This window comes from Hydra viridissima, unplaced genomic scaffold (assembly GCF_058129835.1).
Source record: "Hydra viridissima isolate aposymbiotic clone 2 unplaced genomic scaffold, HvirCarnegie_v1 scaffold_1, whole genome shotgun sequence".
Taxonomy (NCBI): domain Eukaryota; kingdom Metazoa; phylum Cnidaria; class Hydrozoa; order Anthoathecata; family Hydridae; genus Hydra; species Hydra viridissima.
This window is the reverse complement of record NW_028324300.1, coordinates 13187798-13207173: the sequence shown is the minus strand read 5'-3', so window position 1 is coordinate 13207173 and position 19376 is coordinate 13187798. Positions and strand designations below refer to the sequence as shown.

At 27.8% G+C, this 19376-nt stretch overlaps 1 protein-coding gene across 1 annotated transcript in view; it reads right to left on the bottom strand.

Moving 5' to 3' along the window:
- Positions 1 to 3172: 3172 nt before the first annotated feature.
- LOC149893413 (stimulated by retinoic acid gene 6 protein-like) overlaps positions 3173 to 19376 on the bottom strand; it is a 34032-nt gene continuing 17828 nt past the window's right edge. Inside the window, exons 7-20 of the mRNA XM_090073754.1 lie at positions 19263 to 19338; positions 18997 to 19125; positions 18793 to 18887; positions 18575 to 18648; positions 18409 to 18470; positions 17354 to 17501; positions 11249 to 11324; positions 10950 to 11046; positions 10314 to 10362; positions 4516 to 4633; positions 4313 to 4411; positions 4052 to 4215; positions 3698 to 3823; positions 3173 to 3611 (exon numbers count right to left, since the gene is read on the bottom strand). Coding sequence (XP_089929880.1) covers positions 3280 to 3611; positions 3698 to 3823; positions 4052 to 4215; positions 4313 to 4411; positions 4516 to 4633; positions 10314 to 10362; positions 10950 to 11046; positions 11249 to 11324; positions 17354 to 17501; positions 18409 to 18470; positions 18575 to 18648; positions 18793 to 18887; positions 18997 to 19125; positions 19263 to 19338 — 1645 coding nt within the window. The 3' untranslated portion in view covers positions 3173 to 3279. The remainder of the gene's footprint in view (positions 3612 to 3697; positions 3824 to 4051; positions 4216 to 4312; positions 4412 to 4515; positions 4634 to 10313; positions 10363 to 10949; positions 11047 to 11248; positions 11325 to 17353; positions 17502 to 18408; positions 18471 to 18574; positions 18649 to 18792; positions 18888 to 18996; positions 19126 to 19262; positions 19339 to 19376) is intronic.

The following is a 19376-nucleotide window of genomic DNA, read 5'->3' as shown; positions in this document are numbered from 1 at the left end:
TGCTAACCATTATACACTAATAACGTTTATTGAGATACATTCCATAACAGAATATACTGAGGACAGTAAGTGAAACTTTAACCCTTTAACAATAAAGCCTCGCTCTTTCCTAACCAAACTATCCTCAAACCTTGACCTTTTCTAACCAAACAATCCTCACACAATCAACCTAAACCCTAACCTTTACATTACCCTTCCAAACAACTCTCACACCCTCGCCTAACCTCCTAAAACCTTCAATAAACTCTCGCTTCATACTACTAGCACACATGTAAACATAAATGTATAAACGCCGCCCTTATATTACTGAAGGCTGTAAGCTCTCTGTTTTTTAAGATAAAAAAAAAACAAGTTTTCTGTTTTCATCATGTGAGCTTGCAGGTGGCATTGTGAAAATAGAATGGTAAATATCCTAGTTTGTCACTTGTTTAAATACATATTTTACGCAGAGAATAGTTCAAAACATGGTCTGTGAGTTAAAGCTCTAAAAAGTTGTAAATTGACTTTTTTTATCCGACTGTTTTTGAATTTTTTGAAAAAATATGTTTTACTTTGTAAAACATATTTTTTCAAAAAATTGTAAAATGAATCGACGTAAAATGAATTGTAAAATGAATCGACGTAATTATTTGGTACAGATTTGTTTCATTTTTTAATAGACATTTTGTGCCTAAATGACCACTAATTTTAATTCTTTATGTTTGAAAGTATTTGGTTTTCAATTATTTTTTGTACAAAAATATTTGCGTCAAAAATGTGTGTGAAAGTTCGATTTGCTGACTAAAGTTGAAAAAGTATCACGAAACGTTAAACTTTATTTTCTGTTTCCTCCTAAGAGATTAAATTTAACCTAAGGTACTTTTTTTGTTCCTTCAGGTCTCCCCTCTCAAATCGCCGAAGGATTTTGTAGGTTTTTTTTGGATGTCAAAATGGCAAAGTATTTCAGGGGTCAATTGAACAAATATCCTTTTTTCCGAAACGTATTTCATCTTTGCCACTCTGACCATATAGTACGCAGGATACATGCAAGATCTGTTTGCCACCGTTCCGAAACAAAGCGCTTAATAGTTGATCTTCGCCAGGCTAATTAAGCAAGATTTAAAGTTAGATATGTAGATAGACATATAAAGAAAAAAAAAACTATTACTGCTATTGTCATTTTCATGAGATATTTACAGTAAGTTAAAAAAAAAGTGCCTTAGCTTATCGGCAATCTACAAATAATGCTTATGGTTCATAATCGATTATGAAACCATTTCATATCGCACAGAAGGACGTCTACCGGATTAAATGATGAATGAAAGTTTTAGAAAGTAACCCATTTTACAAACACACAAGTATCGCATGAAGCAAAATAAAGCTTTGCAATATATTTTATCTTCGCCATAGAATGAAAAAAATTTATAAAATGCAATTTCGACAAAAACTTTTCTCTTTAATCCAAATTAATATTTAAATTTCTTTTTAAAGATTAGTGATTCTTATCTTTTTAAGTTATTAAACTTTTTTTTTTCAAATTTAATTTTATTCTTTTAAAAGAAAGAAGACAACATAGCTAACACTAATAATGAGAATGAAATAGCATTTTGGTACGATCAATACTTTTCTTAACTTTTTAAATAAACCCCAGGCCTTCTCTCACAATTGATTCCGACTCAGACAAGATTATTTCGGTAACTTAAATGAAAATATAAAAAAGTGAAACTTTTAATTGTGCGTGAAGCTACATCATAAAAAATGTAGCAGTACTGTTTATACAGAAGTAGAAACATAAAGTTATGGATTTGTGGCTAGATTACAGCTTACTAAAGGTTACTTTTCATTAAATTTTCTTTTCCTTTTAGGGCTGGGAAGACTAAAGTAATTTTGTTGAGAATTGGCTTTTGTTATTAAATTACATCAATTTCAAGCTTCGTTTGCTCTCAAGTACAATTAAAGAAAATCTTTGATTTTGATAAACCGTTTAAACTTGAGTGTTGTTCAAATTTAAAAAAAATTATATACAAATAAATATAGATAAGAGAAGTTGATTTTCCTAAGTTAGTTGTAAAGATTATGTTTATTTTGTGTTGCTGTATTGTATATTTCCCACGGGTGAATAGTGAAACTTAAGCTGAAAACATTAATAGTCGGAAAACTGTAGTTCTTTATTGAAATTAGAAACTCTATATGATGACTAAATTTCCATTCTTAGAGTAAAATTTAAGACTTTGGTAATACTTAGTCATTTGTATGACATCATTACATAACTTTATATTTTAGAATTACTGATAATTGCAGAAATCTGGTGTGATGCTATGAACAGTTAAACAAAAAAGCAGATTTTCATAACTGATGTCTGACCAGTTGTCTTTTGAAAAAGAAATTTTTTAAATTCATTCAGAAGAACTTTCAACTTCTTTGCTGCTCGATGATGTAAAAACATTACTTCCCTTAAATTGGATTGAGGAAATGCTTCTTACTTTGTTTTGAAACAAAAATAATTTCGAACTTTATTAAAAATCCTACTAAAGCTTAAAAATTTTTATGAAGCAAAAAAATTTCAGAACAAATATTTATGAACTTTTCATGCAAAAAAAGTTCGGTCGAATTAACAAATATTGTGCAGTACCACAGTAAGATAAACAAAATTGATGAAGAGAGAATTAATTCCAACGGCATTTATTATATGAAACCAATTCATCGTGAACGGAACAACATCAAAAGTTTCCAAAAAACAAATGAAATTACTAAGATTCATCAAATAATTTACGTTATATTTCCGAAACATTTAATGCTAAGTGTTACATATAAATCTTATACATTAAAGGTCCCCGGCATTAAGAACCTCGTGAGAGATATTTAAATTTATCTAAGCACCTGCAAGAGACAATTCTGTCAAGACGATGGAACGAAAAACATTTGGAAAGCTGCAGTATACAAATTAGGGTGTAGTCGATAAATAGCGATAACAAGAAAATTGTTAAAATTTATTTTGGGTTAAAAAGTGAGAATGTTTTTTAAGTAATTTAAGCCTCTCAAACAATTTTCTATTTTAACGGTATCCTTTGACAAATAGCGGGAAAAATCATAAAATTGCTGCCATCTCATTTTCGAAGTCTTTTTTTTTTTAAGCACTGTCCGAAAGGAAGGGATTAATTCATCCTCTTTTTTTGTAACTCTCAAAACTTACTTTAAATGCAAAAATTTATTTGGAAAAATGTACAAATTTTAACAACACGCTTCGTAAAACAATTTTTTACAATTTAATAAAAAAGGGCTAAGTTATACAATACAACTCTAAAAAATAACTTTGTTAGAATGTGAAAAAGACCAGTTCGGTGATTCTTTTGTTGAGCTAGTGCTCCTGTACTGGTCACTTGTCTTACGGTTATTAATTACAGATTCTTCATAATTAGAAATCAAGTCGTTTTGTTGACAACTAGACATAACATCTGACAACGCGGCGTAAAGGGCACTTATTTCCTTCGATTTTAACCGATGGCGGCGTAGTTTTTGAATAGATGGATTCTGGGAAAGAACAATATAGAGGTGCCATCTGATTATGGCTCGCTTTTTATGTAGTGCAGAATATGACACGAGCTTCCTTTCATTAGTTGCTGAATGAGCACCTAGAAAAATACACATACTTCGTGTATAACAAAAATATTTACGCAAGTACGTAACACTTACAAAATAATCAAAAGAAATTACATACTATAAATATCGTCATCGTTGTAAAACTCTTTGCCCTTTTCTTCCAGTAAGAGACGCACAAAACAATGTAAAACTGGGTTGGCATGGTGATGTTCAAGAAGAACAAATCCAACATAGGACATGTAGCCTAAAGGTTTAAAGTAAAAAATAATAAAATGTTGCAAAATCCAAAAATTCAATCATTGTTTTATTAAAACCATCTGATCAGTTGAAGAAAAGATCATCTAAATGTCATTAGAAATATTGTGATAATCATAAAGATAATAGATAATGATAACTTAATTGAACACAAAAAAAAAATAAATAAAAAATATCAACAAGGTCTCTAATTACATTTTAACAATAAGTAAATTACCAGCATCCCACTTTTCATATGACTTCGGGAGAACGCTTTTTTGCAATCTCTGAAAAAATACAACACCCAACACAGCTCCATATAGTACACGAAGCAATGAACCAATCAAACCAATAAAGATATTGAAATAAAAGAAATAGAACGACGCGCCATGATAGATTCGTCTAAAAAAATATCTATTTAGTTGAGGGTTTTTTATTTGCTATGCAATATTTTAACTTGTCCTAGTTGTAATAAGGTCAGGTCATATAAGATACAAACCTGTTATCAACCCCTAATGTATTATTGTCAATAATAAAAACGAATCTTGCAAGTAACTTTTGTACAACCGATATGGCGATACCTATCAATATCGTTGGCCTATATAAAAAATATGAGACTTTCGTTTCATGATTTAACATGCAACACAGATATTAAAAATTACTTAAAAATATCAATTGCAATTAATAGTAAAATAAACTTACCATAATAAAACTATTTGTTTAAGAAGAAATGATGTTTCATGGATAACAATAGGCAGAAATATTTGAGTTGTTAAGATAAGCAAAATCACTAATAACAGTATGAAGATGACGAGAAAACCTAACCGCAAAAAAAAAAAATGTAAATAAATAACCGTAACCATTTAAGAAATACTTCATCAACAGAAAGATTTTAAGTTAATGTATATTAATTTTTAGTTTATGTATATTAAAAAATAATATACATAAGCTAAAAATTAAGCATCGGCATTTGTTTCATTATAACCAGAACTGAACCAAAATCTCGGAAAAAAAATTAATAAATGACGTCATTCTGAAACTCATCGGTAATATCAATTGATTGAATAGAGAGAGCTGTTCAAAATATTCTGACATAGCAGGATCAGTGGAACTTTTATCTGTAAATCAAATAACGTCGAACAATACTTTTATTCGTTCAAATGACCGGTATCTAAGAGGTTTTTTTTATATCCGAATCGCATTAGGAAACCTTTATTACCAAAAAAGATTATTGTCCTGTCTGGAGGATAATTTCTGATAGAAAAAGGACAGTTATGTAAGATAATAAAGAGTTTAAGATAGAGGAGGAACAAGTTAATAAAATTTTACTTCAATCATTGAAATTTCCTCATTATCTTTACTAAACAGGAAGTGTTCTAAAATCTAATTTTTCAGATAATACGTATCGTTTCAGGTAGATCCCTTCATCAGTTGTTGTTGCTGCATAGTTTGCATTTAGCTACGATACCACTATCATTAAGCACTTCTTTGTTAAAATTCAAAAAGGAGATTGAACTTTACTTATATAGAATTAAACCTTTCAATTCATTTAAGTGATTAAATAGTGAGATTGTTGAACTTTAAATGGTTTGTTGTTCGTTAATTGCTGGCCAAAGATTTGAAAGCTGAGTAAATATCTTTGAACTGCTGAACTGCATATGAAAGAAATAAAAACAAAAAGAGATAAACAGCCCAGCCGGCACACAACGTTGTATTTACATTGTATTTATGTTAAAATTACGTTTTACGTTACTTTACGTTAATCTAACGTTGTGTAAACGTAATCTTTTTAACGTAATATTCTAACGTTGAGCTAACGTTGACACAACGTTAAAAAAACAAAGAAATATTAACGCAGTTCTGCTAACTATAAAAAAACCTACCGTAACTTTTTGCTTTTTTTTTCTACTTTAAGATGGCATAAGAGAAGATAGGAAATATATTTGTTAAAATATAATTACTAAACTTATAAGTTTAGTTCGAAGGTAATTACCCAAATTTAAAGGTTTGAATTGTCTTTTAAAAGACAATCGAGGAATTTTGAAAAAATGTTTTTAAATAAACAGCGTACAAGTAGTAAAAACTTTGAATTGCTGATAAAAGATTTAATAAAAGGTAGTAAAATGTCGATTATAAAGGTTTGATTTGATTTTTTATCGTTGTCAAATTCTGTTCTATAAATTATAGAACAGGTTTTTTTTGTGTTATAGAATGTTTTATTATGATATTGAACAATTTTTTATTCTTAAATTATTATGTTACAACTATTTCTGAATCTACTAGTTCTCAGATAGATTATAAATACTTAGCTCGATGTCATTAAGTTTGTTCAAATTTTAATTTTTTGAATTTCCACAATAAAAGTTTGTATCTAATTATTTGAAATGTTCAACCATGATGTAACATTTGTATTTGGGTATTCATTATTACAATTTTTCTTCTTTTAATCTCATTTTAAATTTTAAAAAGTTGTGCTACTATTTTATATTCCTTTAGTTGAATCCACATTTATAGCTAAGTTTAGATTTTTTATAATAAATGTGAGTAATATGTCTAGTATTTCACTTTAGATGCAAGGAAAATGCAAACAAATATCAAATTGGTAGGAGCCTAATGCTCATCCAATTAAATCTGTTACTCGACGTAGTTAAGGCGAGTCAGTAAAATTTTATCCTAGAATTCCAACAAAATTCCTAACTTTGACAACCTATAACTTAGGTTTTGAATGAGATGAAATAAATTTGAATTCAATATTTTTTATGAAAACTATATCTGCTTGTGTTTAAAAAAAAAAAAAAAAAAAAAAAAAAAAAAAGAATGTGTGACAGTATTTAGGGTTTTTGTAAAGTGTATATTTGAGGTATTTTGCAATTTTGCTCTGTCGGTTTGCATCAAATTGACGTAAATGAAACTACAAAATATCCTTAATTTGAACATGATTATAGATCAAAAGAGCTAGAACATTTCAAAAGTGTTTAAAGGTGATAATTTTATAAAAAACATGTTATTTTTATTCAAAATTACTGTTACCCACTTATTAAGTGAAAGTACTCAAAAAAATGAGATGCTGGGAGTTATAGCTCTTTTTCTTCTATTTTCTCAATGAATTTTCTATTATAGTTTTTTGAAAAACACCTTAACTACGCTGAGTATGATGTTATTTTGAATTTGATAGTTACTCACTCTGAGCAATATAGTATAATATTTTAAAATCAAGTTAGCTGTGGAAAATCAATTTCAATAAACTGCTTGCATTGCTTATATTTTGACAAACAACGTAAATATGTTATTAATAAGAAACATGAAGATTATTTTTCATATATCTTCACCGAACATCTGCTATACAAAAGTGTTAAAAAGAAATCAAATTATAAAGTGAGCAGAATAAAATTTATTTCAAAATTTTCATCTGTAAAAAGCATAGAGAATCTTCAACAAAAGCTCAAATAAATGATCAGATTCCAAATATTGGAAAGGTCTCTCCATTGGTATAAATAAATGCCAGCAAAAAGAGAATGCAAGCATTTGTTACCCAGTTTTATTTATTATTGTTTAGTTTCTTCTTGTGTATCTATAGTATATACTATGCCTGTAATCATCTTGTATTTTCACATTTTTAGTATTTATTTGTTTATTCATTTAGTTGTCTTTTAGTTAAGATAACTTAGTAATTGAACTGAAAAAAAAAACAATTAAAATTGTTTTCCAAACTAAAGTTTAACCTTAACATTTCATTCTTGGAATACCTGTAATACCTCATTTTTATTTTGAGATTTTATTTTCAGCAAGTAATAATTATTACTATATAGTAATAATTGCGCTGAAAACAATTTTTTGAAAGATAGTAAAAACACTTGCTTGAGTTTATTAGTTATAGTTATTTAGGATAAAATAAAAACTAGCTTAAAATAAAATAAAATATTTCATTAGACTTTTAACTGTATGATTTTAATTATGATACAAACATTCAACTGAATGATTTTAATTATTATACAAATATTTAGCTGTATGATTTTATTATGATACAAATATTTAATTGTATGATTTTAATTACTATAAAAACATTTAGCTGTATGATTTTAATTATGATAGAAACATTTAACTGTATGCGATTAATGATCTAGCAAGTAAAAAACTTACTTTGAATAAATGTAGTTACCTTTTTATTATTATTAAAAACTTAGTTTTTCTTTTTTTTTATTTTTTTATTATGTTCAGTTTTTATTATCATCTTGTTATTGTCAAATTTACTAAAATTTAGGTTTATTTCAGAATAATAAAAATGAATAAACAAGAGAAAAATCAAAACTTGAGGGAATGGCGGCAAAGTAATTTAGCCTTAAACAATCTTCTTGTAAATGAAGAAATAGACAACTCATTGCATGTCAAATCCAATATTAATGAAGTGGAGAGTGGCATTGATTTCCAAAACATTGAAATTGAGAACTATAAGGCTTTTTTTTGTGTGTCTGATCATAAAGATATTTCTGGAACTGAGAGTTCTGACCTAGACTCTGAGGTTTTTATGAGTGATGATGATGAAGATCTAAATATGTTAATATTGTTCTATCTATCTCTTCTTCCTTACATATTTTTTGTATACTTAGATATATCTTAGTCTTGTATCTTTAAAGTTAACGTTAAGAAAAAATCAAGCAACTAGTCAGTTATAAGAAAAATGTATTTTTAACTATTTTATTAACATCCCGTTAACAGTATCCCATGTCATATTTTAGAAGTCATCCTGCTAATGCACTAGTCTTCGCCGGAAGCACAAATAAAAGATCAAATAGGATGCAAAGTTCTCACCATTTTTAAATGGAAGCAAAAAAAATTATTTGAGAAAGCAAGTGATTGTTGAACAATTATTAGTTTTCAGTTTTTTTTATAAATTTATTATATATGCTATTTAATATACAAAAGAATATATAATACATCTTTAAATAAAGTCTTTAAAAACATTTATTGTATTTTTAGTTTGAGTATCCCCGAAACTGTTTTTCTAACGCCTTGTAAGGGATAAGAAACTCTTATATTAACGTAGAATATTGATTGTAATTGTGTTAAACATTTAATGTTAGTATGTTAACATTAAAGGCATATATAAACCGTTTACATACGGTTATATTCATATAAAAACCATGACACGAAGCCATAGGCTTCGGCAGGTTTATATGAATATAACAGTATATTAATATTAAATATTAAACACAATTACAATAAATATTTTACGTTAATGTAAAACGCCAATAATTTTCCAAGTTAAATTTATGTTAGTATAACGTTAATCTAACATTAGAATTTTACGTTTGTATAACGTTATTATCTAACGTAAATCTAACGTAAGAATTTTACGTTACAAAACCTTTCCATTTTGCCGAACCGGCAACGTTGTACTAACTAAAAATCTAACGTAAATACAACGTTAATACAACGTTGCGTGCCGGCTGGGAGAGCGCTTTTCTCTTCTAGGAACTCAAATTTTCCTAGAGAAACTTAAAATCTTACAAAAGACAAAACATTTTTTGAAAAATTCATTTTAAAAACAGTTTTTTAAAGCTAAAAACATATCCAACCTTACAATATAGCTAATGGCCCCATTTTGATTTCAGATACTATTTTAAATTGTTAAGAGTATTTAATAATGATTATTTTAAAAAGGTTTATGGACCTTAAAATGTTTACCCAAAGAAGTTTGTTTCTCCGTATCCGATTATGCCGTTGTCAATTTTTTTCAAAGCTGCTTAATATACCCCGACTAGACTAGGTGACACAAAAGTTAGATTATAAAAAGAGCTACAATACTTAGAGAAAAATGGCTAAATATTATCGAAAGTCAAATAAATGGGTAAAATAACAACACTTAAGTGATGCCAGATAAATGTTTTTTTAAGAATCTAAGAAAAAAATATCAAAATTTTTTTTTTACTTTTTTGAATCAAAATCGAAAAAGTGCCCGTGCATCTCACTTGACCGCGGTCCAACAACTATTTGATACACATTGCATTCCATTATATAAACCTACCTTTTATCCATTAGATGTTTTGTCATTTGATGCGTAGTTTTTGAGATATTTTAGTTGCCCAACTTGCCCCTATGCTCAACTAGCCCCGCCCTACCCTACCCTTATCTAAAATACATTTTATAACATGATGTATTTACTATTGGTAGACGCCGCACTGGAATAAGCGATTGAAATTACATTTTTGCCGCAACAAAAGTTGTTAATGCAAGCAAATGAGCTTTATCGAGCAAAAACGTGTAGAGAGCCAGACACAGTATTTGATCAAACGCATCTAACCGAAGGAGATTTTTCGGTTAAACGCTTTTTATCAAAAAAGTCAGTCAATCAAAATCACAGTTGTTTTTTTCCGGAATATATGAAGTTTTTTTTTTTAGTCGAATATAACGAAATATGAAACTTTAAAAGAATACTTTATACGATAAAAAAGGAAAGTCATTTTAAATGATCGCAATAAATTTTGAAAAAGATAACTAACCCCAAACTGAGTAACCAACAACGAAACCGCTGAACTTCATACTGTTTACCTAAAACAACAGAAAATAGACTGAACTGAATTTGAGTGTGAGGCAAAAATCTCTATAAATTGATAAAAACCAATCTACATTTTGAAATGTTACATTCGAAAAACATTCTTTAAAAATTAAAGCTTCTTTTTTTTAGTTGAAGATAACGAAATATCTTCAAAATCAAAAAAAAAAAATTAAATACCTTTTAGATTGGTATTTTAATGAACTGTAAACATTTTTATGCGTTCTTAAAGTTTAATTCATACTCTCAAAACAAATGTGAAAAATTCTAATTATTCTCTATTTTCTCAAACAATAGTTATTCTCACAATATTTTGCTCAGTCTTTTCTTTTATCCGACAAATTTATTAAAGGAGTCAGATGGTCAGCTAAGCTCCCTTTAGATGCACGTTTAACACGTAAAATTTAATTGAGAGATAACAGTTTAGTTCACCTGGTGATTAAATTACATTTTTTAACCTTCTAGAAGGACTGCTAATATATAGATAATTTCTAGCCTATTAGCAATGTTCAATAGGATTCTAGTTCAAGGTACTTTAGAAGATATATGGATGAAAGATTCTTCAAAAATACAGAAAACTTACCATGAGATTAGCTGGAGAATGAGAATCAAACTTCTTTAATTTCAGAGAACTTGGTAAAAATGACCAATCTCCTTGTCGCAACCTCAATATATGTATTCTAAATAACAGCTTTTAAAAGACAAAACTGTCAAGGAATACACCTAATAGCTTATTTTTCCAAATATCACTATTTTATCTAAGTTTGACAGTAAAAGTGTATGGAGATCCTCTGTTGCCAGTTAAGCTAATTACCATCAAAAAATGGTGTAAAAATTGTAAAAAACAATATAAAAGCAAATGCAATAAACAAACTTTTTTACCTATACCATTTAAGTGAGTTGGAAATAATGAAGAAGAAAATCAAAACTGTCAATCCAATTGCTAGCCATATAGAAACTTAAAAAGAATAAGTTAAAATGTTTAAAACTGTTGTAATGAAGATTATATAACTATTGTTACGTTAACAAAAATGACAATACGATATATAAAGATGAGTATGACTTTCTCAAGATTGTGATTTTAGCTTTATATGATAATGAAGAAAAGTTGAATATTATGATTAAAGATGACTCAATAATGTTTATAAATGATATGGAAGACCTTTACAGATAGTCCTCAGTCAGTAAAATATTATTAGTTGTGCAGCCATTTCAAACCTCATCAATTTTCAACTAAGAATTTTTAAAACTACAGTGACGCTTTTAAAGAGCTACTTATTTACACTAAATATATTTGGATAACAGCATTAACAATAATACAAATGAAAAAGTACACTAATTTATTTTTAACTTTTTTAAAAAGAAAATTAACTTGAATTCAAATCATTTTAGTTAAAGCTTGCAAAGTTTACTGCAAAGAGAAGATAATTTTGTTAGCACAAAAAAAATTACGGTAAAAGAGGAAATAATTGACCCCTTCATGACCAAGCCTTTAAAATAAATCTTATACTAGTTTTGTTTCGCAATATTTTAAAGGTCTCTCAACCAAAAGCAAGGTTTATTAATCAACTAGAAGCAAATGATTAACAAAAGAATACAGATTTATCTTAAAGCTTTTGTTCAAATATACCAATTAAGCTGTAATAGAATCTAATTAGCATTGTTGGAATATACCAACTAAGCTATCAAAGAATATAGCTAGCAAATGTATGGTGAATCAAGATATTCACTTACAGGTAAATGTAGTTTAGCTAAAAGGAAATGTAATTTACCTAAAAGTAAATGCAATTTACTTAAAAGTAAATGTAATTTACCCAGAAGTAAATGCACTTAAAATGTAAGTTAGCTACATTATTCAAGAATTTTGTGGCTTACTTACATTTTATTGGGTGCATACAGTGAAATTTGACCAATTTCAAAATTAATTATCTTCATAGCAACAAACTCAATTAACTTCAGAGTTTACTTACATTTTGCATTAATACCAAAATTTAAACTAATATTTCAGAATATTAGTTTAACTTTGGTATTAAAGCAGAATGTAAATAAATATTAGTTTTATGGAATGTCTGATATATAAACTTTAAATTTGCAAGTCTTCTAATTCTATTTAAAAAATCCTACTTGCTTCACATTTTGCAATACCAAAAGAATTAGACATTACAAGATCAACTGTAAAATAAATTGTAAGATGCTTCAGACAGTCAAAAACTATTAAAAGAAAGAAAAAAAGTGGAAAAAAGAATAGATTTTATTAAAGAAATTTGCATCAAAAAACTTTGATAAAGAAACTTACATCAAATAGAATTTTGCCGAAGTTCTCAAACTTCAATTTTAGTATAAATTCAAAGGTAAACATGTTGAGAACGAGTTTAAATACATTTAGACTGAAAAATTTGCTCATAGGTAAGTCATCAGGCAATCATTTGTAATTTAGAAGGCTTTGACAGCAGTTATCTACAGGGTATCCTAAAATTTATGCAAGATTTGAATTGAATAGGAAACAATTTATTTTTTCTTTAGAATTATAAAGTACATAGGATAGGATTATTTATGAAATAGGACATCAGGCAAAGTAATTGAATTTTTCAATTACTCTCTTCACAGTTGAAAAAAGTTAAATAAATATTCCAACAATATTAAGAACAACGAGTTTTGATTGTTGAACAATTTTGGAATATTGTTCAACAATAAAAACTCATTGTTCTTTCATGTAACGCTCCAATTTAACTAACCCTAAACTGTCACCTGTCAAACTGTTCGGTTTGGCAGGTGACAGTTTAGAGTTGGCAGCAAAATTAAATCTTGTATAAACTTAGGGACAAGTTGTACATAAAGGAGTGTCTGAAAAAGAGATTTTTACTTTTTATCAAGACTCACAACACTCCTAAACTGATTTAGTATCAATTCATTACCTTAAAAAAAAAAAAAAAAGGGTGTATGAACAGAACAAAATCAAACTTGTCACAAAATCATCTTTTCTGCCCAACCATCCCAAAGAGCATGCAGTCAATTTCTACTAATCAATTTAAATAAGAAACTTGATAAAGAGTGGAAAGCAAGTCGTTTCACTTCAGAATATTAAGAAAAAAGGGATTTAAGCATCGAAAAAAGTATCAAAAATTTTGCAAGAAATGATAGCCAGTGTGAAGACAAAAATTAGGGTTTTGAATTAAAAAAACTTATAATTAATCATAATGTTTTCCATCACTCTTAAGGTGTGTTTCATGGATAAATGGAAAGATATGGAGTAAATTGAATGTGTCATTGACTTTAAGATAATTCATTTTGAAATCAGCTAAAATTCAACAAGGTCATCTAAAAAAAACCTCCTTTGAAAAGTATAAATGCTTTGAGGAGTGTAAATGCTATATACCACCTTAACTTGGTATCAGCAATTGTAAAACATTTATGTAAATAATAAGTGAAGGACAGAAATTTTTTAAACTTTTAGTTTTTTAAAGCATTGGGAAGGACGTTTATGCAAAAGATAATAAATAGGAAGAAAATCTACATAAATTTTAAAATGACTTCATGCCAGCCAAATTGCATTTCTATTCATATAAGCAAGATATATTTATGGATCCAAAAGCTGTGTTTCCTCATGTAACTGTATGTCTATACATCAAAAAACTGATATAATTGAGGATTATTGCACATATACAGAAACTATAAAAAAATTTCATGAACCAGCCCCTTCCCAATATCTTCACAGCGAAGATCCCAGCAAACCAAAAACAATTAAGTATTTTAAATAAATAAATTAATATTATTAGTGTTAATACTCTTATTATTATTTATTTTATTCCAAATAAATGTGCACATTTATTTGGAATAAAAAATTTTTTTTTATTCATTTTTCTATATTTTTGTTTTTTATTCTGATCTTAAGGAGAATAAAGTTGTAACTTTTTTTGAGACCATAAACTAGTTTTGATTTTTTGGTATGAGCAATTGGTGTGCCAGTACCCAGTGGATCTTCAAGAGCAATAAACTCTTCTTCTTCTTTTGATGTCAAGATATAGGTTCTTCTTTTGAAGTAAAGATATGGTAACCTAGTCAATTTTTTTTGGTTGTACAGCAACTTTTCAACTTGAACTGGTTGCAGCTTTGTCTTCTTGTAAGACACAAGTACGCCACGAGTACTATAAGCTCATTCTGAATAGGCAGCTGGAATGTACAGAAATTTCCTAGCAGCTTCAGCCAGCAATTGAAACTTGTTTTAGTTGCCTTTCCGAAATTGAAGATAACTTTAATGGTCATCTGTGTCAATGGTTGGAATAGCCTGTACATTTCCCACTAAATTTGAATGTTAGACTTATAAGGTGCAAGTTGTGGTGGTGTTGAATAATTATCAGCTTTGACACAATCATCAAACAAGGGATCTATTTTAGCAAACTGAATTTGCAAATCTTGAGCAAGTTCTGGTGCATTTGGAGGAGGTTAACAAACTTTTCTTTCTGACAGCTTCAGCAGCTCTCTAATGAAGGCCACATAAGCGTCCGATTACTTTGTCCAGGGTAGAAAATTTGTCAGAATTTTCCTGAAATATTGGGAACTCAATAAAAAAAAGTTCATCAAATAGGTCAAATTCGGCCTCAGACGGGATGGCTTGAGCAAGCTTGGATCCAACATCTATTAATAACGAATTCAATCTAGTTGCAGCCTTGCATTTATCAATAGTGTTATTGACTGCCAGATTAAAAAGTTGGTTTGCACAAAGTAGTGATTCCTGCACTTGAACAGATTTTCTGAGAGCAGCCTTCATCTTTGCAGTTGAATCATGAACATAAACAATTTACTGAGCAACTCCAGTATCATAACTAGGTAAGCTAACGACATACCTAAAAAAGGATTAAGGAACTTGATAAAAACCGAAACTTTTGTAAGTATAGGTTGTATTAAAGAAAATTAAACAAATAATTAGTAATAAAAGTAATCAAAAACAAGAATTATTTTCAAATATCGGTAAAAATTGTTATTTCTCATCATCTCTCAAAATTTATAAATATTTAAAAAAATTAAACATTTTTAAAAACTTATCTTACTTATGTAGTTTGGTTGTAACTGTCTCTGCTGTGTGTCTTCCAAAAAAGGTGCAACTCTCAAAGTAAACATTTTGAGCTGAAAATCTTTATTGATGTAGTGAAGAGTAATAGCTTGGAAGGTGTCATTTGACTGCCTACTTCACATTTCTGTACAAAATGGATATCCTAAAAGAAAAATCCAAAATAAAAGTAAAGTAAAAAGTTTGGATTATTTTACTTTTAAGTAAAAATTTGGAAATCAACATTGTGTTAGTAAAAGGTAAGAAATTCTAATTGTAATATTTTCAAGTAAAAATTATAAAATTAATTAAATTACTTACTTGAAACGTGAACAAGTGCTGGAGAGTTTTACATTGACTTTTGGACTGCCAAAGCAGAAAAATTCCTTAAATGCTTTGGTGTCCACTAGACTGAATGGAAAATTCAATCTAGCTAAAAATTTGGTAATTTCCAACCCCAATGCAATTGCCCAGAGTCCTGTAACTTGTACTTTTTGTACATGTCAAAGTATTTGACTGTGTGAGGCTTGGAAGGAGATGTCAGCTTTCTTTACTTTCATTATCTACCAAGCACTAGTGGAGCCTTATCTTTTTTTAGATTTATGACTCTGATGAGCTTTATTCCTCGTTAGCCTCATCTGAGTCATAAATCTAAAAAAAGATAAAAGCATTTGCAAAATACATTGAAAAAATAATATAATTTGTTTTATGGTATTAATTTGTTGCAAATGCAATAAATTTGGGCAACTAAGTAGTAGAAAAAGCTTATTTTAAAAATTGGCTTCTTGGTCCCATCTAATTGCCACCTTTAAAAAATGAAAAATATTATATAAATGCAATAAAAAATTAGCAGTTATTGTAATATCTGGAAGTATCTGGAAAAATCTCGAAGTATCTTATTATTGTCATAAAAAGAAACTTTTTTATCTGTTTAAAAATATTTGTGCAGGTAAGTAGAAAAAAATGCTCATTTTTAAAAAAGAAAAAGTAAAATCCAAAAAATCAAAGTTTACCAAAAATCAATTATTTTGTATAATAATCCAATCACTGTGAATTATTACTATATACCTAATGGATTTCTTCAATGAAGTACTTCCAGATTTCACCTCTAGGACACCCCATAGTAGAAAAGTAGAATTGTCACTGACAAACTTTGCAAAAAACTTCTTTTGAACAAATGTGTTATATAATATTCAAACATATTTTAATTCAATAGCTTTCGAATCCAGTATGAGTCATACTTTTTCGAAGTATGTAGGTACATCCCTTTGTATTTATATTATTTAAAAAATTGTTTAAGACAATTTTATTTGATGTTAGAAACCAAAATCAAGACTTCTATAACATTCCATATAATGGGTTAGCAGAAAATTTATAAAAATTTATTCTGTTTAAGTCCTAACTAATAAAACCTTTCTTTTTTACAGATTTTTAAGCTCCCATTTTCACTATTAATTGACACTTTCCAAACTTACTTTGTTTGTTTTTGTAGGCCAGACTATATGGTAGATCTTACAATCTGAATTGAATTTATTTTTGCATTTGATTATTTGCTGATTAATGCATTAATATGCATTTTAAAAGCAAATATTAGAGTGTTGGCTCAGTTTCTTTAACTGAAGTACTTTACTGCTTTTAGCATTTTACTTAATAAATAAACTTAAATCAGCAATAAACATTATCAAATATAACTAACATTGTTAAAAATATCAATAATATTGTCATCTCTTGTCATATCTTGTTAAAAAGACCAAAATAATATATTTAAACTTAATTTGATAATACCGTTTGAAATGATATGACAACATTTATTTATCATTATTGAAACTCCATTTTGATAACTCTATTGTGCCACTTATCGAAGTTTTGATATGATAAATTTTTCAAAAGTGATTGGGTCTAAATACTAATTTTGGCAATAAGTGATTTAAAAAACTTACTTTTGCCACAAGTGATGTAATAGTTTAGATCTCTCAAAGGAATTCCTGTGTTTTTAACAACCATCAACTTTACACTTTCTTGTAAAAGGTAATTCTCTTGGCCAATTCCGAACAAAACTCCATAGAAGTAAATAATATATCCCAATAACTAAGTTTAAACATAGTAACAACTAATAACTTTATAGCTAATGGCTTAATTGTAAAAAGAAAGAAAAAGTAACAAACAATAAAACTGCTGTATTGTTAAGCAAATACTCAGATTCTCTCTTATACAAAATATATACTCCTTTTCACAATATAACATGATAATAAAACAACAAAAATAATGAAAATTAGTAAACTTTATAATCAAATTAATAGTATTTTTTTTTACAATTTTATAAAAACTGATGCTAAAGATGTGAATATTATTTATTTTCAAAGATAGATGTTATAACAAGTTACTATATTACATTAGTAATTAGCAAGATTACATTAACAATTTGCAAGAGAAAAATGCCGCTAATAAAGACTATAACTGTTGATTACAGTTAACAATACTTTTCTATTGGAACAAGAAACCAACAATTTTTAGTACACTTTAATTGAAAGCATGTTTATATTAGGAGTCTTAGTGTGATTATGTTTTACTGGGAAACACATTTTAATAACGTCAATTTAAATAAACTTAATCTATGCAAAAGCTTAAAAAAAGTCCATCTACAGTTTAAAAACTTGTTTGAGTACTTATAAAGAAGATAATGAGAACACTTTAAATTGTAAATCTTTACCAGTTTTTAGTTTTCTATTTAAATATTTTAACATATTTTATGAAAACATTTTACAAGGTTGAAAAACTAAATCTAAATGTTTAACAGTAGAATATACATAAAATAAAGAAAAAAATGTTATAAACTAAGCTGTAATTGAGTTAAAAAATATTTTGAGAATGAATTTTGAGAATTACTGAAAAGGTCTGAACTACAGGAGCTACTACCGCAGCTATCATAACAAATTAAATTTGAATATTACTGTTTTCAAAGAAAAGTGTATTTTAATAAAACTATTAAACTTACAATATAATTAGCAAATGTTGCCACAAAAACTGCAGCCAATACTCTGATTGAATATTTGAATTCTATATGATAAAAAAACTATAATAATATTTTTCACTACTTACACACTATCTAACACAATATAGTACTTAAGATTATGTTGTAAACAAATTTGATAAATTCATACCAGGCTTAATGGTGTAAAGCTTTGATTTCAACTTTGTTTTAATCTTCTCTGAAAGCTTCACATCATCTAATGTTCTGTATAAAAAAATTATTGCGTTATTAAAATACAGTCATCCTACTGTGCTATCATGATAAACATATATTAATACAGATATTTTTTTACATGCAATGCATGTTTGAATTTTTTGTTCAACTAACTAAAGTATATTTCATTCTTACTTTAAAAAAGGTTTACTTTCCAATAACCCTGACACATGCTTATAAGCATAATCTTCTTGCCAGTTTTTATCTACTGCCAAATTCACACCAATAAACTAAACAACCATTGTAAAACAAGAGGCATTTAAGTTAAAGAAATAATCTATTTCAAAAAACTTTCCTTTGAAATAATAAAGTTGATGAACAAAAAATTTGTTTAGAAACCTTGCCAACTCTTCTTTTTAACAAGATTGAAGTAATAATCATTGTAAGAAAAACTAGAAATTTCATGATCAATAAAACAAGGCAAATATATTTGGGTAGATCAATGATTACCATGATAATACCACTTATCTAGAAAAGCAGAACACCAAAGTTAAATCTAATGAAGATAACTGCATTTATGTTATAAACTCATTGTTCACAAACAATAATGCATATTTTTCAAGAAAACATGAATGAATATTTTGTTGGAAGATTGTTTTTCTTACAACATCTTTTGCAGTTTTGTATTTTTCCCAGCATTTCTGAACAGAAGCATTGATTGTATACATTTCAAGACCAAGCCTAAATAAGTGAAATAAAATGATGTAAAGTGATTAATT